Below are 27,981 nucleotides of genomic sequence, written 5' to 3'. Positions count from 1 at the left end.
GACAAATGAGCAGGCAGTGACGCTGCATGGGGGGTGGGGTGGGGGGTGGAGGGTGGAGGTCTCTGCTCCTTTGCCTTGAGCACTCAAGTTAGGGGTTTCCACATGGAGCTGGAATGAGGGCGATAGGTAGGGACATGTCCATGGAGCTGGGTGTCTGTCACCATAGGATCCATCACCAAACATACAAAGGAAGATCCATCAGTCTCTTGATCTGGCTTCTAACTCTGCTCCTCTCCCCCGTCACTGGTGGAGTTCAAATGCCCTTTGGCTCGTATATTTGGCAAAAGATGCCTCTTATGGTAATGCTGAGACAAAGGAGAAGACATGGGACAGACATAAGAAGAGAATCAGCTGAATGAGGGGTTAAAATGTGACAAGAAAGTAGAAAACATAGAAAAATATTTATAGGCAGAAAGTCATTAGGTAGCACCAAGATCATGTCAACATTATGTCTCACCTGAAGATGGATGTCGATGCAGTGATCAGAGGAGTGTGGCTAACAGTTCTGCAGACATAGAGACATAGAGAGAAGAAGGCACAGTTAATATGAACAAATACATCAGAACCGAAAACATCAGAGTAGAGCGGCAACTGATGATCCGTCTCGTTTGGTGGGGAAAGGTACTGATGATGGGAACCAGTCCATGCTGGTTATTAAGCGTACACAAAGATCATCTTATCTACTTGTCAAATTTAAAATAGAGACTTGACATTGTACAATACATAACATACATACAGTCATCATCATTGCATATCTTTATCTGTATAAAATACCAAAGGAAATAACTACTTATTCTTTTAATTAAATAGTTGTTTTGGTTTTATAGTTTATGTAGAATAGGTGTAGAATTTTGTTATTGCTACTGAATATTTTACAGAAAAAACAACAAAGAAAACCGAGAAGCAGATGGGTTTGTTTTTTCCAGAGAACATGTAGCAAATGGCACCATTTTCAATGGGATGAGTGAAAAAATAACACAAGTAAAATGTCAAAAAACAGTTAACATTCATCGCAATTCCCAGAACTAAAGGTGACCTCTTCAGCTATCACAAGAAACGAAACAAAAAGTAACATTTTCACATTTTAGCTGGAAGTGGTGAACATCTGGTCTTGTTACTCAAAAAATGACTCAAGCAATCAACGGGGGGAACATTCCTTCCGGGGCCTTGTAAAAACATGGAGTAAAGCCAATCTGAATGTCACCAAATGACTGGTGACAAGCCGTTTGCCTCACCGAAGAGAACTTGTGCTCCTGCGAGGGCGGCTCTGTCTTGGGCCGGCTGTCTGTCCCTTTTGGCTCCGGCGTCTTCACTCCGTCCGGTTGCTGCTGAGGAGGAGACGCTGCTGGAAAGGAGGACGACAGATGCGTGGCTGTCATGGTTAATAAACTCAAGCACATAATGCTGCCAGCTGTTCTAGCCTAAAAAGGATATCCCAGGATGCAAAAGATTAATGTTTTAGAGTGAATCATCAGTGATAAAAAAAATATATATATGTGCAGCATGACATATAAGTTTGCACTGCTGTACTTTTAAGGAACTGTAAACTTTATTAATTTAATATAAGAACAGTTTGCTAAGCTACACAGACTTCTACTGTTGGCAGCGAGCTCCACTGGTGCAGCTGAGGTGAACTTCATCACTCAAGGGTGCGTCCATATTAATTAATTAATAGAAGCTGAGAGGATTAATCTTACATCCGCCCCATCTAGATTCCCCCCCCCAGATAGATACGTGAAACAGTCGACCTCTGCTAACATCTGTTTTTCACACCCTCAGGCTCTCACTGACCCAGTAATATGATCCTTTTCCTCCCAAACTCACCTGAAAAACTCCCCTGACTGGTACTGCACGCACTGTCGTCTGCTGCAGAGCTGTACACAAATGACTCCCCCTTGAGTGGCGTAACACAAGACACACTTTCCTGTAGGAAGGGGAAAAGAAGTTAGAAGTATTTCCCTTTTTTTAACGAACAATATATAACAAGGACAAGGAGACAGCATGATCATAACCAACAGCTCTAGGCTACTCCATGACTCTATTTGCATTTCTCTTTCTTTTTTTCCTCCTTTTTAGATGCAAAATGGTGACAGAAATGGATAAATTACTATGCAATAGATTGTGACACCTGTCATTATTAGAATATAGTGAAATCCATCAAACTTGCACACATTCTTTGTTTCAATTGTTCTTGGCAACAGAATTTTTTTTCCCAGAAGTAAATATGCAAGACATATTAAATATGTCATCAGCCGTGAGCAGCTGCCTGTTTGATTCTGGGGAAGTGGCATGCATGTATGCGCTTTCATTATTGTGTGGCATCTCTCCGCATGTCTCCACCCACCAGTCCAGTGTCGTAATCCTCCTCTGCATCGTGCTCCTCCACTACGCTGGCAAAGCTGCTGGCGTTGGAGGAGGAGCGGGAAAGGTCCTGAGCCTCGGGGATGGACGGCGCCCTGCAACACATCGCCAAACTACACACCTGGGTCACTCTGACCGCACACACACCTGGGGTTCTCCATAAAATTGAATTAATATGGGCAGCGGAATATAAATGTTATTTTTTAAATTTTAGGTACTCGTAACTTTCCTTCTAAAGTCAATTAATTCATCATCTTCATTTCACAGTACCTCGGGTAGCACTCTCAAGCAAAGTGACAGCAGTGTGTTTGTATCTGTGCCAGGAAGCGTAATCTTTTAAGCTGTTCTGTAGTTGATGCAACTCTTTTAAATTAGCTCTATCTAGGGCAATACTTAGCCAAACTTACTATATATCACAATATTTTTGACATAACCACATCAAAGAAATATGTTCAAGTGCAGCCTTTAAGCCCTAATAAAAGAAAATTCAAGCTAAATCGTATATACCAATACTATAAATATTTCTAGAAGATATCTTGTCTCATATAAGCTTTTAGTCTGTGCATGTATATCATTTTTCTCAGATTTAAACATGTAAAAAAAATGTCCTGGTTCTTGTCTTTCACATAAATAGACACTTGCATAATGCTGCCATTAAGGTGCCTCCTGCAGAATCAGAGAGTGTTGTTGCACCAACAGTAACAAAACATGGACATTGTGAAAATGATGATATGAATTTGCTGTCTTGTTTCATGAACATGGGTAAAGAGGCATTGACTATGTAGATTATTGTCCATGCAGAACTAATGTTCCAATCTTTACAAACATCTTCTGTTCGCCCACCCGAGGGATCAATCATCACAAATAACTTGTACATGTAAATATAATAAAATATACTGCCATATAGTTAATCTACATAATAGTCACCTGTTCTTGGTATTGGGGAATTCTGGAGAGCTGTGATTGGAGGAGTTGTCTGATCTGTTTTCCTGCGAAAAGTGGGTTCCCTCCAGTGTCCTCTGGGTGCTTGGTGACACCTCTCGGCTTCAGGAAAGGAGTCGAGATTGAGACATGAAAATACTGTCAGTTAACTTATTCATATGGTAACACATAAAAAAACAAAACTCTTGATGGTTATCAGAACACATTTCTCTGAAAATGCGTTGTAAGATCTGAATAAGGGGCCCTTAACTGCCACAATCTGCTGTTTACACATGGTTGATATATTGGTAGCACTTTCTATGATGCCCATGTCTATAGCATAAACACACTTATAACGCATAATAATCTGCTTATAGCACTAAATAATTAATAACCTGGCCCACCAGATGGTGTGTTTACACAGACCCAGCTGAGAAGCTGTCATTGGAAACTGTTTGGGAAAGGGCAGGCACTTTAAAAAAATAATAATAATCTTGGCATGTGATTTGATGAACCATCTGTCAATCAAGCTCTTGCAGAAAACCAGTCGGGAGAAAAGCGAGAACTTCTTTTCCTTTGTGAAAAGCCTCCAGTGGCGTTCTTGGCTCTTCTTACAGAGAAGAAATACTCAGTTATAACTGATGCTATTGCATTATTCACGCTGACCTATTTAGGAGCAGCCATTGTTGTTACAAACGAACAGTCGCCTCTCTGTGTCGCGTCACACACACCTAAACCAGGAACATGCCCTGGCTTACAAACACAAACAATTACTGGAAGCCTGATACAAGGTGGATTTTCAGGTGATATGTAATCCCGCAATTCTCACATGATCTCACAACAGAGAATCCAGCTGCTGAAGTGCATGGTTAAAATAGTTGTTGTTTTTTCTGTCTGTAAATATAATATTTCAGTTATTGTTGTTTTTTCTACTGTTTTTTTTTTTTATTGCTTATTTATAATACTTGTTTTATTTTATTTTTTATTTTTCATTTTTTATCTTGTCTTCTTCTACTATGTCTCTTGTGTGCACTTTACTCTACGCTGCTGTAAGCCTGAAAATTTCCCCGCTGCGGGACTAATAAAGGATTATCTTATCTTATCTTATGATACATAATGCATTGTAAAAATACTAAATAAATCTATGAGAATTATAATACAATATGATCCTTGCAAAAAAAAAAAAAAAAAAAAAAAAAGCAAATAAACTATTATAAAGATTATGATACCTATAAGTCATATATGAAATGCTTTATAATGTGTTATTATTGTTCTAAAGCATTAAGGATATTTAAGAATGCTTATAACCATGATTATCCAGTGCTATGAGAAGATTATAATGCATTATAAGTATGTTAATATGTCATTGTAGACATGGGCATCAAAGAAAGTATCATTTTTCCTCACTGATCAAATGATGCATCACAAATATTACATTAAATTACCTATTTTAATCATGCAACTTCAATTGGGTGGCAACAGGTTTTATCCACATGGATTGTGTGTTGGGGGGGGGGGGGGGGTCTCCAAGCACACCTGATATTTTGTTTTATGTACGTGAGCTTGTTTTTTATTTTTATTTTTATTTTGCAGCTGAGATTGATGCATGTTTAAAATTGTTTTAGCATATGGATAATATTATTTATTGTGCTGTACCAGTATTCCCATTTTAGTTGCATATTTTACAACAGAATATGTGATACTACATCTGTCAGTTGTTCTGTCTAAACATTAATACTCCTGTGCGTGTTAGCACTGCAAGTATCCTTGGCAACCCATGAAGCACAACAAATAAAGTGAGCCATTGATAATAATCCGACCCTCTTCATGAAAACTGCCATCCAACAAAAGCTTGTATCTTGAGAAAAGTGTGTCTTCTAACCACCGACTTCCTCTTTTTAATGCCTTGCCTCCATCTGTTGCAACACAATTCTCTCCTCACTACCCACTCGCTGCTGATCCGCTCTGATCCGTCCTCTCACCTCCTCTCTTGGACCTCCTGGATGTTCTCGATGCCAATGGCGCTGCTGCGACGGGAGCTGAAGGGCCCGGACTTTTTCCTGGTTGGGCTTTTCCCAGGAATGATCAATGACTGACGGTGAGCAGGGAGAGAAGAGTCAGAAACACACAAACACACACTCTGGGGTGGTGGTAAAAACCATTTCACAACCACGGCATTCATTATATGCAGTGCATGACACAGTAGGCTTCTGAAGTGAAAGGTGTTCACATGTAGTAATATGGTGGGAAATGAATTGATGGCTTAATAAATGTTGTAATGACATGATAATCCATGATACTCTGGGCTTCTGGAGGGAAGTGAATTATTTATATATATTCTCTTATAAAAAGTCCTGACAAGCATCATGTTGGGTTTTCTATGTGACTTTTAATTTAAGTACTAATGTCACACTGTCAACATTATTTGTTCAAACTTCAAGATGTCTGGTCCATACTTCTAATTATAGATGCAGTATGATTCATCAGGTTGACTGTGTTTAAGAACATAAGTTGGAGTCTGGTTAAAAATGTTCTTCTCTGAATTTCTTACTAAGAACAAATTTAAAAGTAAAATTAATTAAGGGAATTCATGCACAAAGCCCTGAGATCTGCTGCAATGGAATGAATAAACTGAAAAATCATCTACCTTGTTAAAAAACATTTTACTTCACAGGTGAGATTCATGAGATAACTGAGCTATAACGTCCCTCGTTCCGCAATGGATCAATTCGATCTCAGTCATACTGTGATGCATGAATGAAAGACGGTTAAACTACTGCATGAATGAGTGAGTAAATGAATGGAATAAATTATAATTAAAACTATAACTCAACAAACATATGAATATCGAAATGTGAAATCCTCACAGCCACTGGAAATAAAACAGGCACAATTTAAACTAGACATTATGAAACAAAAGCAAAGTTAAGACCACAGACAGTAACAGAAAAACAAGAAGGGAGAAATATACATGAACCTCTTCTATTGTTCCTATCCCTATGGCACTGCCTCGACGTCCATATTTACTGGGACTTTTCCCTGGAACAAGCAATGACTGAGCCACACAGGGCAGGAAAAAGAAAGGACAGAGAGAGAGAGAGGATGTGGTAGATTGAAAAAAGTAAGGGGGAAGGAAAAGGAAAAGAACACATCATAAGATCTCATGCGTAAAGCACAAATCATTTTAACAGCAAGAGCTTAAAAAACGAGCTTGCAGCTAGACTTAACACAGAAGACATTGCCAAAATGGAGAAGCTTTTTAGAGCAGCAGCAGACTGGGGTCTCAGCACACAGTTGGAGATGGAGTTGCCACCGAGGTAGCAGACATGTCGGCACTTTCTGCCCTGAGGGGTACAGGTTTGTGTTGAAGCATTTAAACAGGAGGGGAAAAAAAGAGACAAAAAGTGCTGACATAATCCAAACGGATAGCTTTTTAAAAATGAGTCCTTTCAGAAATGGGGTCCATTTTGTCGCAATTTAAAATACTGTCAGCAACCGAATCCAAAACTGCAATTGATTGTCAAAAGAAAAACATAATTAACCCCCTTCTCTGAAAAAGACATAAATAGGATGGTGTGCTCCATGCATACTATGTTGCCACACATGCACACATACAACAAGGCTGCGTAGAGAGGTTGTAACGTTCACAGGAGGAAACAGTCATGACAAAAGCACAGTACGGAGGGAGGGAGTCTGGGTAGTCATACAGCTGTTACACTGAGCTCACTTCATGACTCAGGATAGAGACTAGACTCAGGGCTCACAGACAATCTCGCACCTCGTATTGACAGCTACTAACAACATCCTGGATATCTAACTGTCACTCTAGGTGGTGGTGAAGAATCTCTGAACAGGTGAGAATGAATGAAATGGAGAAAATGAAATATGCTGTTAATTTTCCAAACAAAACAAGAAAATAGGCATTAGAGCTAGGGTTGGTAATCTTCAAAAACAAAACTATAACATTTTCACGACACCCCGACAGAAATCAATAAGTTAAATGCTCTGACATAAAAAAATAAGAAAAATATATTTCTGTCGCTGCTCTGTAATAGCACATCCAATTATTTCATTGCTCGTCAACGGAGTCTTCCACAAGCTGCTAGCGTGAGAGCTGCAAGTGCCAACAATAGAAATGTTCGTTTTATACGTTCATTGTGATAATTTTGGGGGAGTGGCTTTAGACGGAGGCCTGAAGGGACGGGCTGTCACTTTCGGAGCTAGAGATGCTCGCTACTTTCACTGGAAAAGAGGGTTCTTCTTTTGGATCATTTTTTTCTAATCTCTTGCCAGTTTCTCAACATTACCAACCCTAGCTTTAATAGAAACACGACGAGGTGTCTATGAAAAAAGGAAATCAATGAAAGACGCTTCGGTAGTAAGCAAGATTGAATGAGAAATTTCATGAATGAAAGCAAGGGCTCTGATGATGATATACTGATGAAAGTGAAGCGATACAATGTGCCAACAGGAGTCATTTGCTATAAGAAAGAATAGTGGTTAGAGCAGTCGGTTTTAATCCTGCGAATGGGGTTAAATATGTTGTATCTTGAATGTGTAAGGTGGGCAATTTAGTGAACCAAAATGGGATACTTACAATCCCTGGGGTTTTGGGGCTCTCTGCGGGATTGTGGGTAAAGCTGCCACTGTGACTAGTGGAGACTGTGTGTGACTTCTTGTTACTGAGGCCCATGGCGTCCATAGACTGGCTTCTGCTGCGGATGACCCGCTACAGAGAGAAACGAGGAGATACTGTAAGTGGATCCACTTTGATACTTTTTGGAAACGCAACACACCGACCGATTTTGCACTATACACGCAAACGAAAGTCCCTTAATCCAAATTAAGTAGATTTTGAAAAGTTGACCAACATGTTCATGTTGGTTCTGTTTAATAATAGGCCTTTTTAACAGAACATGTTTTAAAATTTCACATTAGAAAAGCAAAGGTGTAATTAATAAAATTTAGAGCGGCATCAGTTTTAAGGGTCCTGCTGTTGCCCCCCAAAAAGTTGGCATCATACATTTCTGCAAAGCACAACTTGCGTAGCATGTGGACGTTTTTTGAACATAACATACTTTTCATTAATATGTCTCATGTCAACCTCTTATCACACTTGGAATGACAAATAATGTCACTTGGTTAATGCTAACGACGTATGGCAACGACGTATCGTAACGTAACGACGCAGCTAAACGACGTATCGTAACGACGTATCGTAACGACGTATCGTAACGACGTATTGTAACGACGTATCGTAACGACGTATCGTAATGAAGCTCGTAACAAAGTATTGTAACAAAGTATTGTAACGACGTATCGTAACGACGTATCGTAATGACGTATCGTAACGACGTATCGTAACGACGTATTGTAACGACGTATCGTAACGACGTATCGTAACGACGTATCGTAACGACGTATCGTAACGACGTATCGTAACGACGTATCGTAACGACGTATTGTAACGACGTATCGTAACGACGTATCAGCGTAACACCTGTAAATTAATAACAACCTACCTTAATGGATTTTTTACGCAGCGTTACATAAAAACTGTCAAATTGGACGTTAACGTTTTGTTGCACATGCTACACAAACAGGGGTCTCCTGTGTGAAAGTCCTCTGTTTATTTTAAACCCTCCACCATTACTCCCATCTGCCCTTAAAGGACTCTCTTGTTCGTTATTTTACAAAGTCATTTTTAATAAGGGGATGCTTGATACACTGCTCCACTTGCTTTGACCTTGGTGAATTCCTTGGTTGCAGAAATGTACGATTCTTACAATTTATCAGGCGACTGGGCTGCAAGTTTAAATGTAAGCTGTGTAAATGGCCTATCACTTAATACTTACTAAAAAGTACCATAACTATTCTACATATCCAGCTGTGTTTAATGCAATGTCAAAAGTTCCAACTTTTTAGAAAAGCTTTGCTCAAATGGACCAATTTTTTTAAACAAAGGTCATTATGTCAAATTGTCAGTATGACTTCATGCTACGAGTGCTAATATGTGAGAACATTTTGGAATAACTGTGTTGAATCATCTGAGGACCCACGTTTGTGTTTCTAGACGTTTTTTTGTGTATTCGTGTGTGCATATGAACTCATGAAATGAGTGCAAATGTCTTAAATGTTTGTATGCAGGATTATTTTTTAACACTTAGGGGCAGTGCAGGTCAACAGGCAGGAAGGAGAGGTGAAAGAAAGGCAGGTTCACAGAAGGTCAGGGGGAGCGTAAACTACGTGCTGGAGGAGGATGGAGCATCATCTCTTGGTGTTGTGTCATGGGAGGGGAAGATGAGATACAGTGAGGCAGAGAGGGGAAGATTTGCAGATGTAATTCTGGGAGGTTTAAGGGAAAAAGAGAGAGGCAGTAATGCGGCTCTTGACAGAAAAAAAGAAAATCAGAGACCATATTTGTGGGCAGGAGTATATTTATACAGGGGTAGTGTATGCTTGCATGGAGAATAAATGGATCAAGAGATAGAGACTGAGACAAAGGTGGATATATTTTCGGAACTGGAAATAGAGAAAAGATGGCAGAGAACCAGTTGGTAACACAGAGACAAGAGAAAAACAGCGAGGAGAACGCAGCCCATAGGGAGACATGCAAACTGCATCATCAGCTCCCTAATGAGGGTTCATTAAATCGTTCATCAGGCACACACAATCACAGCTCCTATCGCCAAGCCTCGTCGGCCGGGCTACGCTCCGCCACCCTAATGGTCATTGATGGAGCACTCAGTCAGAGGAGGTGCCCTTCATACACAACAGGAACCTCCACCAAGGCCACGAAAACCACACCATCGTGTAAAAAAACAAACAGAGTTCAGCAGCCGCAGCCAAAATGAGGAAATCAAATGCCACAGAGGACTGGTCCTTTGAGATACTGCAAATGTTCTATGCTTTGTTTTCTCATGTGTGAATACCCAGAATCCCAGCCAAGAGACAGTAAAAAAAAAGAAAAAAAAAAAGAAAAGCATCCTCAAAGTTTCTGCGGTTGTAAACATTCTCTCTCATGCATACAGAGTTGCAGATTAACGGTGAGCCTCGTCAAATGAGGGACCGTGGCTGTACCTTGAAGGATTCAAAGAAGCCTCCTCCCCCTCCGCCGGCACCGTTCTCCAGCTTATCTTCGTCTCCACCCAGACCCATCATGGACTGGCTGTTGATGTGCACCTCCTCGTACAGAGTCTCCAACAGGGCTGAGCGTGTGCGCTCCTGACAACAACAACAACAGCAACAACAAAGTCTGCCTTCAAATAAATTCAATTTAAATTAAGGGACATGTGGGACAGTGATGTAAATGATCTGGCAGCAGCACATCAGGATGCTAGACCTCATCACTAGAGCTCATTTGCATCGTGTCTGTGGTTAGAGAAGGGTAAGACGATAATAAATCTGTGTAGTAACTTGAAATCTTATCAACAATACAACCAGCAGGATGCACACCTATGCCAACAGGTGTGTGCTCAATGTGCACAAATGCCCACCCACCCACACACACTTCTATAATTCAATTTGCATCGCAACGCTCTTCTCACCTCGAGCTTGGCAAACTTCTCAGCCTTGTAGCAGGCGTACTCTGCATTGATGAGCTTCGTGAAGAGAAACTCGCGGAACTCTGGGCCCTGAGGAAGGTAAATAAAGACGAGGAGAGGCGGAGAGAATGAAGGTATATGATGTCTGCTTGTAAAAGGGAATTGAGTTTGTGTTGCTGCTGACCTTTTTGAATATGCCTGGGTCAGGCAGAGCGGGCCCGAAGAATGGTACATCATCCCGCGCCGTCACCGACACCTGGAGGAGAAAGCAGGTGAGCATAGCCTGAGACACGCTAGAATACGTTATGCACAGAAGAAAAAAAGCTCCCAGATAATAAACAAGTTTTTGTTATGCATTAGCTGTCTCTTGAACCAACCTTGTAGGTGACATTGTCTGTACACGCGTTCTCCACCTGCACCACCACATACCCGTGCAGGAAGTTGGACTGGATCATGTCTGGTACGAAGGGCGTGTTCTCCTCCTGGAACACGATGGCCACGATGTCGTTGCCTATGTGCCTCTTCCTCTGCAGCTGGATGGCACAGAAAAAACAAGAACTAACAAGAGCGGAAACATTTCAAATGACCAGTTGGAGCATCACAAACGCACGCCCAACACAGAAACACTTCCAGGAGTCGCACTGAATGATTGAACTGGGAATAAATATAGTCCAGGCAGGGATGTGGACAGGACTTCAATCCAACAATGCAAAGTCTTCTCTGAGACGAATGATACCATGGTTCTATACCAAAATCAATCTTGTAATTCTTCTTGTGCTAAGATATTACACAGATATTACATCTTCCACCATTATTATTTGCTTTATCTGAATACCTTCTTACAAAACTAAAATAAATACACTTAAAATAGTATTGCTTATATGCATGCATGACATGTATGATGGTGTATACTGAAAACGATAAGAAAACCTACAGTGATAACTAACCTATAGGCCCCCATAAATCAAGTTAATCAATTTTTTGTGAACTGCTACTGTAACACCAAAAGATGTTGATCCCCTGCTGTATCCTGTGCTTATTATTATATTGTAACAACACCCTTCACATTATGAGATGGATGAAAAATGTTTGTTTCGGTGTAATCAAGACCTGTAGTGAACTTGTGTCCAGTGGGTTGGAGGGTCTGCGTTTGCCTCTGGAATAAGACGCCTGGGTACGAATATAAATTTTGCGCAATAAAACGTTTAATAAATCTCAAATGACCTCCACTAATGGGTTTTCCTTTTCATTCCATATCTATCTTCCTTAAATGTATATCACGTTGTGCTGCATTTCTTGTATGAAGGGTGCTATACAAATAAAGTAAATATACTACTATTATAGTTATGTTATTGTTATTATCGGCTGTTGTTGATGGGGAAATTAATGAATTGGAACACCAGTGGAGGCACTGCAAAGTCAAACAAAAATTACAGAATTATGATTCTGCAGATGGCTGACTGTCAGCAACCCAAATCGTCACTGCTGAATAGTTACTTTTTGTTGCCAAAAATGTAGCCAAGGGTTCCTTTGCCAAAAGGACACTTGTGCACTTGGAAGACAGAGTGACTGTGTCCAAGTTTTAATATTTTGTATACCAGCAATGCCTTTTTTAAAAAACTTGGTGTTGCCAAGCACTAAAGACACCAACTTCCTCTGCTTGTCAACTCATAGCCTTTTGCTAGGAGCTCTTATTTAGACAGCTAAAATGTTCCCATAAATATATGAGCAGATATGGCTTTTTTGCGGTTCTTGTAAAAATTCATGAAATGAAAGATATGACAAGATATGTGTAATAAGGACTTTGCAGCAGTTGGGGGCAAATATCCTGTTTTAGATGTGATAAATACTGTCTCAGAAAGGTCTTCCTTTCAGCAGTCAAGTAAAAATGTAATGCTAGTAGATATCAGAATGTCAAAATACATTCTGCTCAGCGACTCAGCGACCAAAATCATTCCACAGCCTGTTAAGAGGAAGCAGATATATCAGGGTTTTATAAGTTAGTGATAAACAGAAACGCACAGTCAAATTTTTTTCTCAGTGCAGACAGTCTTGGCAAATATAGAGCCAGCTCCCAATGGTCCTCCTCAGTAAACAATGTGACACCTGCGCTGCAGCAGCATAACCTGATTGCCCTTTGTCAGTCACCTGTTCGCTGCAGTGTGAGCTGGCACGGTCTCAAGAGTTGACCAACTGCGTGCACAGTTTAATAAAGCAAATATTAACTCTGCTATCTACAGATGATTCTTTTCCAGTTAGCAGTCTGATAGCTTAACAGCATATGTCTGTTTGTTCACATGAGGACAATAAACCATCTGTTTCAGGCCTTGGCAAGTTTTTTTGGGATTATGCTCATCATGGCAGCCAGAATCATGCCATGAAATATCATGTGGAAAATGTTTTAAATACTTCAAACTGAATTAATCTAATACCTCAAACTCCATTAATCAAATATGTACCAAAATGACTGTTTTCCTTCATCACAAAAATATTCTTATTTGCCTTCAAATTGCAAGACATATACAGCGCTTTTAAACACAAGCTTAACACACAATTTTAGAGAAAATTTAGATCACAATTTAAGTGAGCAGAAAGCAAAGTCCTTCGTGGAGAAAAAAGCACAACCCGACTTTATTTTTTGATATATCTAATGATGAAAAGATAGTTGTCCTTGATAAACCGTATTGCTAAGAAGGCTGAGAGTGAAACAGGACACATGTGGCTGCAGAGGCAGGGCAGCCAGGTTGCTACTGCATCATCCCTGAGCTTATTAGCACTTAAAAACAAACTCAGCAAGCGTTGGGGCCGGATTGAGACACTTGACATCTGTTAATGCCGTACATCCGCTTAAAATCAGATCACGTTCAATCAGATCTGGCCACATTAATTCCGCGCTTTCTCCCTCATGATATAATGCCATTATGGTTGCACTTTTGCCTCCCTTCCTTGAGTTCCCTCCTAAATCATCCCATGTGGGTGTTGTTTATGGCCTCGGTTTCTCTGCAATATGGACAGTCTGTGCAAGGTTACTGTGGTAACAAAGTTCAAACCACTTGTGGCATTGAAAAGCAGGTTAAGACCAATGTAGCTTACTGCAACATTTCATCACACAGATGAAAGACTCCAGCCACACACCAGCAGCAGAGACACTTCAATGCCAGTGGAGAACTCTGCAATGCTTGTGGGGATGGTAAATAAAAAAAATGATATTTCTCAAGAACAGCGGGAGAGAAGTAAGGACATCAAACCTGCAAATTAAAAAATAAATTGTTTGCTTAGCAAACGTACCTCATTAGTAAAGTTTTACGAAGAAAATATACAAGTATAAGGAATATGTAAATAAGTAAAAACTTACAAATACGTTTTTAGATATTCACGTTTGTTTGTTAAAGGGATAGAAAGATCATTTAGTGAAATAAGTTTATGTGCTGTCTTCCAGTTAGTTAAAAAGATCAATACCACTCTCACAGTCAGCAGCCAGCTAGCTTTGCACAAAGACTGAAAACAACTCTGTTTAAAGGTAACAAAATCCTCCTACCAGGTTTTAGTACAGGATGAATAAACAAGATAACATGTTAGATAGTGAGATAAGGTGCTGTTAGGTGGATTATCTTATCTTTGGACAGAGTCAGTGTTTGCCCCCGTGTCCTGTTTAAATCGAGCCGGCAATAGCTTCATATTTACCGTACAGACACGAGAGTGGTATCAACCTCCTCCTTGTTCAGTCAACAAGAATGCAAATATGTCAAAATGTTCTCCTATACTGTTCCTTTAACCGCTGGCTTTAGTTGTTGCAGATTCAAATGATTTGTCTTGCTTCATCAACGTTAACTTAAAAAGACCAAAATTTGGATTTTACAGCCCTGACTTCTTAGCTGCTGCCCGACACGCGGAGGAGTCACAAAGAGAGGCCTTCACAAATCAGTTAGTGAAGGACATTGAAAAGACAAATTAGTCACCCCGATAATTCATCATTGTGCTGTCATTATACCTGCTGCGAGTCTCCCTCTGTGTAAGGCAGCTTGGTGGACACATGGAACATAATCTCCTTATTATGGAAACTTGTGTAGACGGAGTCTGCCCCCGTCTGCCCATGAGTGACATCCAACCCGCCCCGAAACCTAGGGAAGAAAAAGGAGAGGAGGTGGAGCGGAGATTTAAGGGCCGAAGCATGAAAAAGGAGAGAGGATGAAAAAGGAGTCGGAGAGAAGAAACAATTAGAAGTTAAGGTGAGGAGAGGATTGTGAGGAAGGCAGAGAAGGGACGAACAAAGCGGTGGACAAGTGGAACATCAGTGCATGCTCTCGGAAGACCCGGCCATTCCACGCTCATCCATCATTGAGGGGAATGTCAAGGGCGCTTCTTCTGCCTACTCAATCACAATGTCAGCAACACTGCAAATATCAGGACACTATAAATCGCCTTTTCAGGGATTCTTTTAAAGCCATCTCTGATCAAAAGCGTCAGACCGACATGAGGAGGAGCGCTTTACTGAGAATTGAAAGCACTTAAATCTGCTAGTGAAAGAAATTGAACTGAAAAAGTGTCCAAACCCTTTAAAGTCATGAAGCTCAATCTTGTGGCCCAGAAACTCCAAGAACTCGACAAAGGACGGACTTTCTTCCATGTTCCCAAACAGCTCCTCCTCTGAAGTCTGCGTGGAAGAAGCGAAAGGACATTCTTTTAGGGTGAGTGAGACATGACTTCAAAAAGCAGAAGCTTAGCCGTGGTATCTGTGCAGCACACTCACCTGGCCAAACTTTTGATAAATGACCCCAAACTTGAAGTTGTTGCTGATCACATGCTCATCAAAGGTGACAATGAGCCTTGATGCCTGAGGACGAGAGAAGAGAAAGTCTCCAGTCAGGTGCATGGAGATGTGATGTTGGTGGATAATAAGAGAGACAGACTTATTTGGGAATAAGGATTAGTGTCTACCTTTGGGTAGAGGACAGGATAAAACCTATCCACGTTTACCTCTTCACAAACAAGCTGTGGGTGAAAAAGAACATTTGTATTATCTAATTTAAATAGAAGCTAAAAATTTTTTTTTTTACTATATATTCTGTGCAATAATGACTGCCTACCTTGGCCATCTGAACCACATTGGGGAACTCGGTAAGGCAGGAAATGGGAATGACATCATGGTAAGTTTTTATCTTTGTGCTGAAAGACAAACAGTGTGAAAAGTCAAAATGCTCACTGTCCAACTGTTTTCTTTCTTTGATGTTTAGCATTCAAATTAACTGCCAGTTCAAAGGGGACCCTTCCTTATAAATTGCTTTATAAATATTGTTAAAAATAGTAAATACTTAGCACCAGATAAAAACAGAAACACCAGGCACATAACATTGCAGGAACATACAGTGACGGTGACAAGAATTCTAACCGATTTTTGATTAAAAGCATATTTAAAAAGGTGTGTTTTAGGAAGTATCTTAAAACTATGGAGACTAGAAGCAATTCTGAGTTTCAGGCAAAGCACTCTCATAGATGAAAAGTTCTGTCCTGCTACTTTTGTATTCAGAGAAGTTTATACACCAGCAACTGCAGCAAACATTAAGTTTGTAAAATTAAAAGCATACTTATTGAAAATGGGAACAAATTTGTGAGGCTAGAATTCAAACGGGGTTACCTTTGGAACTAATAACAGACTAATCTTGCGTTTTCATTCTTACACACATAGGCTTACTGTTACTAGATTCACACTGCAATACGAGACCAATGTTTCTTTATTTTTCAATATACTGCTGCTGACTTTTTACCTGGAATAAATACAATATCTGTGTAGCCGTCAATTGAATATTCAAAACCCCCTTTAGTTTCTTGTTATAAAAGCTGTAAGCATGAAAAAGACACCCAGCATTTTGACCTAATGGAGCTTACATTTGCCTGAAATCAATGTTCCATTTAAAAAAAAAAAAAAAAAAAATAAATATATATATATATATATATATATATATATATATATATATATGAATTTTAGTGGGTAATAATAATAATCGGTTATAATTGTAAGCAGTAAACTTAACAGGTGTAGCAACAGTAACTAAGGGGAGTGGGGCTCAGTTAACCAATTTATAGTTTCATATCATAACGTGGTGATTTTACAGTTTATAGAGTTTGAAAAGTAAAATAAAAAAAGAGATTCTGATTTGTCATGTGGTTGTCTTACAGATGCTTTATATATGGAAAGTGACTCAGTGCCTCTGACTACACAGAGCATGTTGACTGAGTTTGGCTGGGGTGATTGGGTGACTGTGGGTGGTGCCCACCCGGTGGAAAACATCACTATGTGAAAAACGTTGGAGGGCTGAGTGACTGTTGCCTCGCAACATACTCATGCACTCTAAAGCTCCATTAAAAAAGAGGGGATGCAGCTAAAATCTGGAGTGGAGTCTCTCGGGTGCTAAAATTATTTCACAGGTTATTCGGTGTGTACGGTTCTGCCTCCCCCCCACACACTCCCGCTCGTCTGTCTTTAGCAGAACAAGAAGGAGTGGAGGACTTTGGCGAGTGGACATGTGGGAGCAGTTACACTTGTACAACATATTTGAATTGTGTGCTAAAAGTTGAATACTTTATGGCACAGTTTTTAAAGTCATTTAAACAGAGGAGCTTGAATGTTTAGGCTGTACCAGACAAACATTTCAACACTTCTATTTATACTCACATTACTACACAACTTCCAAAAATAAATGACACAAATCTCTGTTGGACCCTGGCGTTTGTTTTGTTGTGTTTCTAAGGACACAAAAGCATGACCTTTTACAAATCTGCATTGGTATTATTGGAGACACTTTCTATGATGCCCATAGTGCATTTTAAACTTTCTTATAAAATGTTTTTATCTGCTTATATCAATGTTTAGTTATAGTTCTAAGCACTCATAAATATGTATGATGCTTTATACCAATAATCATAACATTTATAAAGCATTTTATAATGCTTTATAAACAAAAGGTCAAGTTTCATGATACTTCATAGTTACTGGTCAGTCACTGACACTATTTTTTGCAAGGATCATTGTGTATTATAATTTCCGGGGCTGTAATATTTTACATATTTCTGTAATGCATAATTATCACCGATATAATGCATTGTAATGGAACTATATGTTACTCTAAGTTGTCAATGTTTACTTGAAGTGAAGTTAAAAAAACATAATTAAATCTATGCAAGAATAACTTACAAAACTTGAAATTACTTTTACTTAACTTAAAGAAAACAATGACTATTTAGAGTAACTTATAATCACATTATAATGCATTACAACAGTGATAAATTATAAAAAATCTTTATAACTTTTAAAAGTGTCAGAGTGACCTCCAATTATGCAGTAATACGATACGTGATCTTGTGAGATATTATAAAATGCATTATAATTAGTTAAGATTCTTGTAAAAAAGCATTATGAATATGTGCAAGTTGTTATAACTAATATTTTAAGGTGTTATACGCAGATTATAACATATTACAAGTATGTGTTTAATGCATTATAGACATGGGCGTCATGTTACCATATTATCATTTCCAAATATTATCTAAATTAATTTAGTTATTCAACATTTAAAACAAGAATGTACATGTTGTTTCTGAGGTATATACTGTTTGATAGCTGCATGTCACGAGAAGCAGTATTAGTTAGGATTAGTTTTTCACCTGACTGTGACATTACAGGCTTGATTGAGCAGATGTTAGGAATCGGCTTTGACAATGTAAAACCGTAAAATATGCAGCGGACATCTGAATGAGATATATAATTGAAGATGAAAATGATGAGAAATGTATTGGGTGCCCTCTAACCCTTTTAGCGTAGCATTGCCTTTTGTCAGCAAATCAAGCAGGATAATACATTTTAAAATTCAATGAGAATTGAAATTCTCTACTTCCTCGGTTTCATGTTTGCCTGACTAAACACAATTCTTGAGCAAAAAAAACAACAACTTCATCCATCTGGAAGAGTGAAGTCATGTGTGAAATACTCTATATGTCACGGTTCTGTTTGTGAGATCTATCAGTAAATACTGCATTACATGGACATCTGAAGCCAGAGATGTTACAGGTTCAATGTGAGAAAAATGGCCGGAGAGAAAGAGAGAAACATAGGGAAAATGGAGTAAAGGAAAAAAAACAATAGCTGGGGATATCCCAAAGGAGAGGACTGTAATTAGGAGCTAGGGGGAAAAAAGCACAAATGGGAGCGAAAGCAGGTCAGATATGAAAATAATAAGTAACTCTACCGAAGCATCAAGCGCAGATGCTCTTGATCCCCAATGACATCGTACTTCATGGAGAAGACCAAGTGGCCCAGGGCAGCATCCATGGTGTAATAATTAAAGTGTTCCTGAGGGCAGATAAGCAGAAGAAACTTAAGCGGGAGGATGAATACTCCCCCAGCAACCATCACACTGTTTTGATAAATTAGAAATGGAAGGGGGTAGAGAAAGTAACTTTCTTCTATTCTTTTAAATTAAGAAAGCAGCTGAAGTGTCCTTGAGGAAAAGATGGGAATAAAAAAGGTAGCAACTTTTTTCTTCTTATCTTCTTATTCTTATCTGATTTTGTCTTAGGTACATGGAAGATAACCTGTAGTTACAAGTGGCAAATTGTTTCAGAGTAACAGATAACATAATATTTAGCGGTGTATGTACTTCATCACTTTGATGGATAATACTGACGGTGTAGCAGTATTGAAGAAAAGTAAAAAGGTTTTTAATGGGATTGAAGATTTTAACGTCACAAACAAAGTGTGGAAACAGCCTTTTGTCCTGAACTCTCCACAAGGCCGACATGTCGCTCTGTGTGCTTGAAAAACGCTCTGGTAGTTGTAAATGTAGCCCTGCCTAAATAATTCATTTAGACATCAGGATGTTAATAGTTTTTACACAAGTTAAGAATGTATAAGTATTGGTAAAAATAGATCCATATGAATAAAACAGTTAAAATAAGGGAATCATAATCTTTACAGTTCAAAGGTTAGAGTTCATGCAAATGAGCATAGTTTGGTTAATATGTACATGATCCAGCATGTGTTCAGCCCAACACCCTAACTTGTTAGCAACATAATATGTCAATCTTTGTATTTCATTGTTTAATTGGATGTTCTGAATCAATTATCACCGTCCAGTGAATAGTGTAAGAGAGCAAATTGTTCATAACTTAGTGGTTGACGACCAGTTATCCTATGGTTTGGACTTGTGTGATCTACAAGAGGTAAATACGATGTTTGTGAATTGTTTTCTGTACTGCGGGCGGCTGTGGCGTAGTGGAGAGCAAGGTAGTTCTCCAATCAGAGTCCTTGGGCAAGGACTTTTGTGTCCTTGGGCAAGACACTTAAGTTGCTCCCGAAGGCTTGCCATCGGTGTGGACTGGATGTTGCATGAATGTTAGTTAGAGTCTGATGGTGGCACCTTGCATGGTAGCCTGTCATCAGTGTGTGAATGGGTGAATGATATGTAATATACTACTGATTGTAAGTCGCTTTGGATAAAAGCGTCTGCTAAATGACTGTAATGTAAAAATGACTGTAATGTACTGTGACTAAATGTTATAGTGTAAAACAAGTTGTGAGGCTAATCGCAAGTAGCATTAGCATTAATAAATGCCGTTAGCTTTGCTTTCATACTGTTAGCTGTGCATTAAGAAAGATTTTGCTAGATCGTCATGAAGTAGCATATGGACTTGTTGCTTAGCGGATTTATCTGATTCAGCAGACGGACATTTGTGACTGTAAGAGAGAAGAGGGGGAAGTCTCCTTTGGACCGCTATGGAGAAGTGTTGTTGTACCTGCTCTAATAAATACCAAACATTGTGTGTTAAGGCATTTAAAGTATATTTGGTTTATCAAAGTTCATCACAAATAAGCTAATTCATGTTTTGGTAATAACTGTTTAAAACAAGATAAAAGGACTTAATAGAAGGCAAAGACCTTTTATTTGACTTCCTTAATTCTATTGGAGAATATTTATTTTCAGAATAAGACGTACTTAAATAATTCATAAGAACAGGTAATAGCGCCATTAGGTTTAAAACTGTACCCAGGACCCCGCCCATAGTACTACTACACCTGGCAGATTAACGTAATACTATATAGCTACATGGGATGGGTGTTACATAAAGGTAACTAAATAATAGATAACCAAGACACAAATTCTGAAAGATCTTTTTTTTTGCCTTCTTTCCCAGTCGAAAGATCTGTTTTTGTAAGCACAAATGAGCTGAGTTTGGGGCAATTAATACCAATTTTCAAATGCTGTTTTTCCTACTTCATGTCATCAATCGACGCAGAGCTCTTACAAGTCAATTTAAGAAGCCCATTGTATATATTAAGATTCTTTACGAGACTGAATAAATCAAGATCGATTGCTATTTTGAAATGCATAAAATCTGACCCGTTGTTCCCATCCTCACCTTGCCCATGAAATTCTTCCTGTAGATCTTGGCGGTGCTGTTTGTCTCCAGTTTGATGTGGGAGGCAGCACAGGGCGGTTGATCAGCCTCTGGTGGGTCTTTAAGCTCATGATTGGTACCTTCGATCCAGTAGCCTCCAAACTGGGGCAGCAGGATGAGTGGAAAAGGGCTAGTCCGACCAAGAACCTGAAGGTGATGGACAGTGATGATAGTGAAAAGAATTCTGATTAGTAGCTAAGAGTCAGCGTGTCGTAAAAAACACTGCATTGCTTTCATCGTTGCAGGGTGTCTGCTTTGTTTGACCTGTTTAAACCTTTATCTTCACAGTGTCTGACATCTAGAAAATGTATAATGCATTGTGTGAGTTATTTGTGCAGAGAGTTTCATTGTGTTTACCTCATGAACGCTGGGATATGGGATGTAGTCCTCTTCTGTCTGCAGGGAAGGAAACAAATATGAGTCAAGCTGACAAACAGACGCTTTTAGTCATACTTTCAGTTTTGGGCCATTGAGGGGAATAACAATGGGCAGAAACACTGTGACTGTATCAGAATACTTTTTCAGGGTTACTTTCGTATCCGGCAAACATGACAGAGGCCAAATTAGCAGACTTTCTGACAAAGGTCTAGTATTCCTCTCTAGCGAGTATATAGCTCTTTTTTGTTTATCACTGCTCTCAGTGTTATAATGTGACTATTGGAACTCATTTAAACTGGTCATTTGGTTAAAATTGACATATTTTATAACATGCAAAGACTCGGTGCTAAAACCTCACAGTACTGAAGAGAAGAAGAGACGACAACACAAACTTTCACTTAAAAAAAAAGAAAGAGAGAGTGGCTTCGTTCCTGCTTGGTATGCACAAAAAAAGCAGCATTTTATGTCTCATTTTACCATCTGATAGTTGTGTTCAGGTATTGGACCTTCCTCTGTGGTGTTCGTTGCAAAAAACATTTTGTGCCGACATGTTGCAATTTACTTCTTTGGCAAACTCACTCTCCAATTTCAGATAGTGATTTTGTCAATTTCCCAAGAAATGCCCTTTAACAACCTCAGCAGAGCATGCCTGGTCTCGCTCCATTAATAGTTCTATCTGCTATAGCAGAAGTGAAAGCAAGAGAGCTTTTTTTTTCCCATACTCAACTAAATTAAGTCTTACAAGAAATACCACCTTAATTATGACACAGCATTATTGGAGGTGGAGGTGGTGGACTACTAGAGGAAAAGTCAGAGGATCAGATTCCTCCAGAGACAGTTCTATCCATTACCCAACAGAAGGGTTCTCTGTTGAATCTCTCATAGGGGGTTCTGGGTGGAACCTTTGATGGATTGTTATGGGTGGTACCTTTTATGTTAGGTTCAAGGTAGAACCCTCTGAAAGTGTTCTAGGGGGAATGTATATGAAAAGTTGGACCTCAGATTTTGGAATGAAACTCAGAAAACGGGGAACGATCAGATCAGATTTCATGTTTCTCTATAAATCAACTAAAAGTGAACAGAAAACAAAAAAGAAATCGTCAGATCGTCTCTTCAAGCTCTGACAGTCAGATGAGATATATATAAATATTCAACATGTCCTCATACAGTGGTTTGTATGATATCTTCAGAAAAAGTTACTCCTCATTTTTCGTGCGTTTTTTCTACGAAAGCCTGCAACACGTGTCAACTTTAGCTTGGAACATGCATACGGTCTTCTCAAATGAAACTTCCTTCTTCGCAGAAAACTCTGTTACGTTTAGGCAACAAAACCACTTAGTTAGGTTCAGGGAAAGATTGTTGTTTGGGTTCAAATAAATATGGGTGTGCCGTTACTGAAGTACGGAAGTCACATGACAAAAACATCAATGTTGACTTCTTGTTTCACATGGGAAAACAGCTGGCAGTAAGATTGCTGTCTGTTGGAACTGTCCGCCCTGTATGTACTTCAGTCGTCTTTTATACTTCCTGGTTCATGATTACGTGGATAAAATACGAAATCATTTCGTGGGATATCTAATATTTTTCATAGCTACGATTGCTGAGATTTAAAGAGGGAATCCACACTCTTATCAAGTGACCTGATTTTTGTCAGTCCATGGGAATAAATGGATTTATGTTCTTATCTCAGATGATTACCATCTATTGTGTGCCTTCTTCTGACTTGACCTCAGACTTGCTGCTGAAAGGATCACCCAGCCTTCACTGTGAACAGCATTAGCCTGTCTAGGTAATAGGACAGCTTAGGATTTTGCAGCCCTATCATGTTGAGTTCCAAACTCAGTCGGTGAGCATCCTAAAGCCTGTCTGACAGCTGATAAGGACAGGTTTATAACTCTGCCATTACGGATCCTTTACCAGACTGCAGTCTATAAGGAGATGTAAGGGATTTTGCGACTCACTTTGAGGGGGGGAGGGAGGGGGCATCTCTGCTCATCCATTCTGCAACCCTGTAGAGAGAGAAATGATGGGATACTGAGGGAACAGGTGGGATATCTACAAAACAGGTCCACACATGTGCAAAGATAAACACAGAGACACATACACGGAATGTTTTTTTTTTACGCTTGAAATTTCTTGTGCAGCAGCATAGAGCGAGATTATTCTTTGTGACAATAATTCATGTTCACATAACGCAAGCTCAATCACCAGATGGGCCACAGAGAGAGGAAGTAAAGAGGATTGATATCTCGGGGACTAAAGCGAGTGAAAAAGATAAGCAGAGGTCCGTGAGAACAGACGAGGTGTTTTCATCACTGTAGATATTAATAATCACAATTCCACTTTAGGGCCAAAAAGTGACAAAGCAGGGCCTTTACTCTATCCATACTTGTTCTGCTAACTCCCGACTGCTGACAGTTCCCAAAGCACAGAGACAGATGAGGAACAAAGCATTCCTGATCAGTGGCCCCTTTGTGTGGAAAACCCTGCAGCAAGATCTGAATCCTAGCAAATTTGATGTGCTTTTTTTTTCCTTTCCAAGGGCTAAGGAAGATGAATCAAATGGAAATTGAAAAATGCTTTCATAAAATACATTCTTTGAAGACTGTTCCACTGATTCGGTTTTCTCTTTTCTTCCCTCATTCCTTTAACTTGTAGGAGAATATGCATCGCTAATAATGAAATATGCTACTGTTGTGTGCAACTCAGACAGGCGTCTTCTGTGCTGTTCATGTGGTTGACAACCAAAAGAAAACAAAATGAATATGAACTGAATCCCTCCAAAGAAGCTCAGAAACACTTTTATGCCTGTGATTTGTCTTACAGCAGAAGATGTTGTTGTTGTTAGAGCCTCTACAGTGTTTTACATATAAAAAAAAAACTAAATCATGTTTTTGTGCCCCGTTTCAGCAATATTCTCTCCCACCCAATATATTATCATAGTAGACAATAGCAATAGTGTTTCAGGATCATAGTAAATTGACCCTGATACAGCAATGCCAAAGGCACAAGGTCAGCGTGACAGATATTAGACAACGGAGGATATGATGCATGTAAGTAAAAAATATATTGACAGTTTACAAATCAAGATCCAAAAGGAAGAGAACTATGATTCACTAAAAAAAGGTGACTGTGTGAATGCATAGTATCAACGTTACTATATTAAAATATGTTTAAACTGGTGATCTCTTACTGGCTTATTCAGAATCTGCTGCTCTTGATTCTGGTTCGTGTAAAACTGGAGTTGAACATCACTTGATACAAAACAAACTACATTCCTGAAAAATCCATATCAACATTTCTCACATCTAGTAATGCAGATAAAACTACACAGCTGTTAAAAGACAATACAAAGGCTTTGTTCAGCACATTCAGTAGCATGAGGTTTCTAAAGTCTGTCATTGCTGCGAATACCAAAAAAAGAGGAAAAATCACATTAAGTGCAAAGAGAGGGATACATGGAGACGCACATAAAAGTGTTGCTGTAGCAGGTTTGTGATCCGGAATACAGAAATAGCAAGAAAAGCAGAAAAACGTGAGTCTCGAAATAGAAGTAAATGGACGTTTCATGTCCAAAGGTAGCGGAAACTCTGAGGAGGCCCTTTGATTAGAGCTTGAGAGGAAGAGCGGACGAGCTTGGAGACCTCGAACATTACCTGTATCCTCTCGATCATGGCAAACAGGTCCGAGCTCTGGGGAAGAGAGTTGACACAGATCCAAAAGGGGACATGGGTTTGACAGTTGTGTTGATATGCATTCCCTGCAGTCCTCCCTCATCCTTCATCTCTGCTCGATGCAAAAGCTGGCTAGTGCCGTCTCAAGACAGGAGACCGCTTGTTGGACTGACACCCCCTAATTCCTTTTTTCTTTTTTCAATACGAGGAATCTCCTCAACGCATCCCCCCCCACCCCACTTGACACCAATCTCACTGAGGCTCCATTCAACTCCTGGAGAATCCTTCCTTCACGCTTGAAGACAAACTGTAAACAAGCAACTCTTACGGGAAAGAAATGGGGCCCCAGAGCTCTTTGTTGCTTCTCTCTGTTGCTACAGCCAACAGCTCATCTGACTGCACGCAACGACCAAATTAGCTGGAGGGCACTGGGATTTCTCAGTCACATTAATGTGTGGACGAGACAATATTTGACCTATGAGATAACAGGCGGACGGAGTGTACAAAAAAATGAATCGACATGGATGGCCTGGCATCTGGGTGCCATGTCAACCATGGTGTAATCTTGATGTTTTGTGTCCAGGTGCACCGATGTGCTGCTCACTAGATAAAGTCTGAATTTATAAAGGACACCTCGAACCATGCACTGAAATTTGGTGTTCTGTCCAATTAGCAAAGCTGCTGGTACAGGTGAAGGCAACACCCTCAGGCATGTGTTTCTCATCTGCAGAGGCCACGCTGTGGATCTTTAGCAGCTGCAACCTGAGATGAGGAGGATCACAGCAGCCCTGGTGGCAGTACTCGTTGTGGGCGGAGCCCTTCGTTCACCATGTAACGCAACAGGACTGAAGTGCCAAGCTGATGTTTCCACATGACAGCCTAAATTTACCAAGGGCACTGCAGGATGTGCAAAATACACACACGCACGCACACACGCACGCACGCACGGAAAAGCGTTTTATGGTCATGAATATAAACATTTTCACACCTAGTTAAAAGGTACACATACCATCACCCATGAACGTACACTAACACAATCACCTGACTCGGACCGAGGAAAGCTAAAGCTACTGCTCCCCTCCTGCAAAACAAACATCAACAATCATTATCTCATGCTGACCAGATTATCGGTGAACCATACAGTAACCGCATCAGCGCTGAATCTCTCCTGAGACAGATGGGAAGAGATGCACACCTGGGTTGTGGAGGAGCCATTTTAGTCCAGCAGAATGGCTATGTAGTTAGTATACAAAACAGACACTATGTCCTAATAAACTAGTATCATTACAGAATTCTTTCTAATGTATTTTGCAAGTTATAATCAGGTTAAAAACATTAAAAAGTATCTGCTATCCGCAGTTTCTTCCGAAACACAGTTGACTTGTATGGTGCTAGAAACCGATCCTAGAGCAGTGGAGCGTGTCTCTATCTGTACAATGTACAAAAATCCAATAAACTGTCCTTCAGCAACAAAAACATAAATATCTGTTTCTAAGCTACCTTAATAATTAAACAAGCAACAACAACTAGAGCGCAAAGAACCTCTCACTTCCAGCAAGTGAAGAATACTCACATCACTGAGGCTCCGTCTCTTGAGAATAGGCTTTCTGGGGGGACTGTTGGGCAACCCAGCCAATAAGGCATTCTTAGCTATCCTGAGATCAGTCATCATTCCACAAGAATACAGATACAGGCAGCAGGGTGACAAGAGCGAGGTTGTCGATGTCACTGTCAGCCACAAGGAGAAAGGCTAGATTGACAATGACACTTCACACTCAGTATGTGTGTCGCTCAGGCTGAAAACTGGGAGAGAAGACTTGATGGCTGTCATTGAGAATCCATACATCCGTATGTGAGGTAAAAGCATGTGGAGGAGTGTGAGAATTTTTATTCCTTCCTCTTTTCTTTTTTTAATGCCTGCCCCCACCCTCATGTAGACATACACAGCTGTTCTGTAGGAAGCAGGAGGAAGGGAGGAACAACGTTTCTACCCTCCCTGTGTCTATATACTTTGCCCATCTTCTCTTTGTAACACACACACACACACACGACACGCACGCACACACACACACACGACACACACGCACGCACGCACGCACACACACACACACACTTGCATGTGGAAAGACAGAAAACAGCAGTTCTCTTTTTTGTTGAATCTCAATCGAGACTATTCTCTTCCTCTTTTCTTTCATCTTGTATTTCTCAAGCTTCTCTCTCATAAACGTTTCTCCTACGCTTCCATACAGTGAGCCTGACATACACATGAAAATGGGGCAATGTTGGCTTTCTTTTACCACCAAGGACAAACCCTAGACATTTCCACACATTTTACAGTTTATATCACAATGCATTTTACACTACATGTTGAGAAGTAGGTTAATCATTCTGGCAGTGCCATTATAGATTGTAAGTGCTGATTATGAGCGGTTTCTGCACAAGTACTCAGAGAGATTTTCAACCCTTTTCTTGCTGAGATTTTGTATCTATATATTTTTTTACAATCAATGCTTAATAACGTAAGCTGGCTATCATGAATAAATAACAAAAGTTAATAAATGAGTGGTGCACTCTGGGGTCTCTACATGAAAATGCATCAGGCACTTTCCACTGCATCATGTCCAAATGTGAGAGCTCAAAGTGTTTTCACT

At 39.8% G+C, this 27,981-nt stretch overlaps 1 protein-coding gene across 1 annotated transcript; it reads right to left on the bottom strand.

Moving 5' to 3' along the window:
* Positions 1-51: 51 nt before the first annotated feature.
* Positions 52-27,123, bottom strand: rap1gapb (RAP1 GTPase activating protein b). Its single transcript, XM_054616109.1, has 23 exons — positions 26,904-27,123; positions 25,313-25,348; positions 23,618-23,665; positions 21,636-21,674; positions 21,240-21,425; positions 19,070-19,173; positions 15,914-15,992; positions 15,765-15,818; positions 15,577-15,660; positions 15,380-15,480; positions 14,818-14,947; positions 11,204-11,359; positions 11,011-11,082; positions 10,830-10,916; positions 10,363-10,506; positions 7,880-8,011; positions 5,265-5,374; positions 3,289-3,405; positions 2,345-2,474; positions 1,825-1,924; positions 1,236-1,345; positions 458-505; positions 52-305 (listed from the first exon to the last, which is right to left on the bottom strand). Exons 1-22 carry the CDS (start codon positions 27,000-27,002, stop codon positions 497-499), a joined length of 2,127 nt encoding a protein of 708 aa, XP_054472084.1. The 5' UTR covers positions 27,003-27,123; the 3' UTR covers positions 52-305; positions 458-496.
* Positions 27,124-27,981: the final 858 nt, after the last annotated feature.

Source organism: Anoplopoma fimbria, chromosome 17 (genome assembly GCF_027596085.1).
Source record: "Anoplopoma fimbria isolate UVic2021 breed Golden Eagle Sablefish chromosome 17, Afim_UVic_2022, whole genome shotgun sequence".
Taxonomy (NCBI): Eukaryota; Metazoa; Chordata; class Actinopteri; order Perciformes; family Anoplopomatidae; genus Anoplopoma; species Anoplopoma fimbria.
The sequence above is the reverse complement of the archived record's forward strand: the minus strand, read 5'-3'. Positions and strand labels throughout refer to the sequence as shown.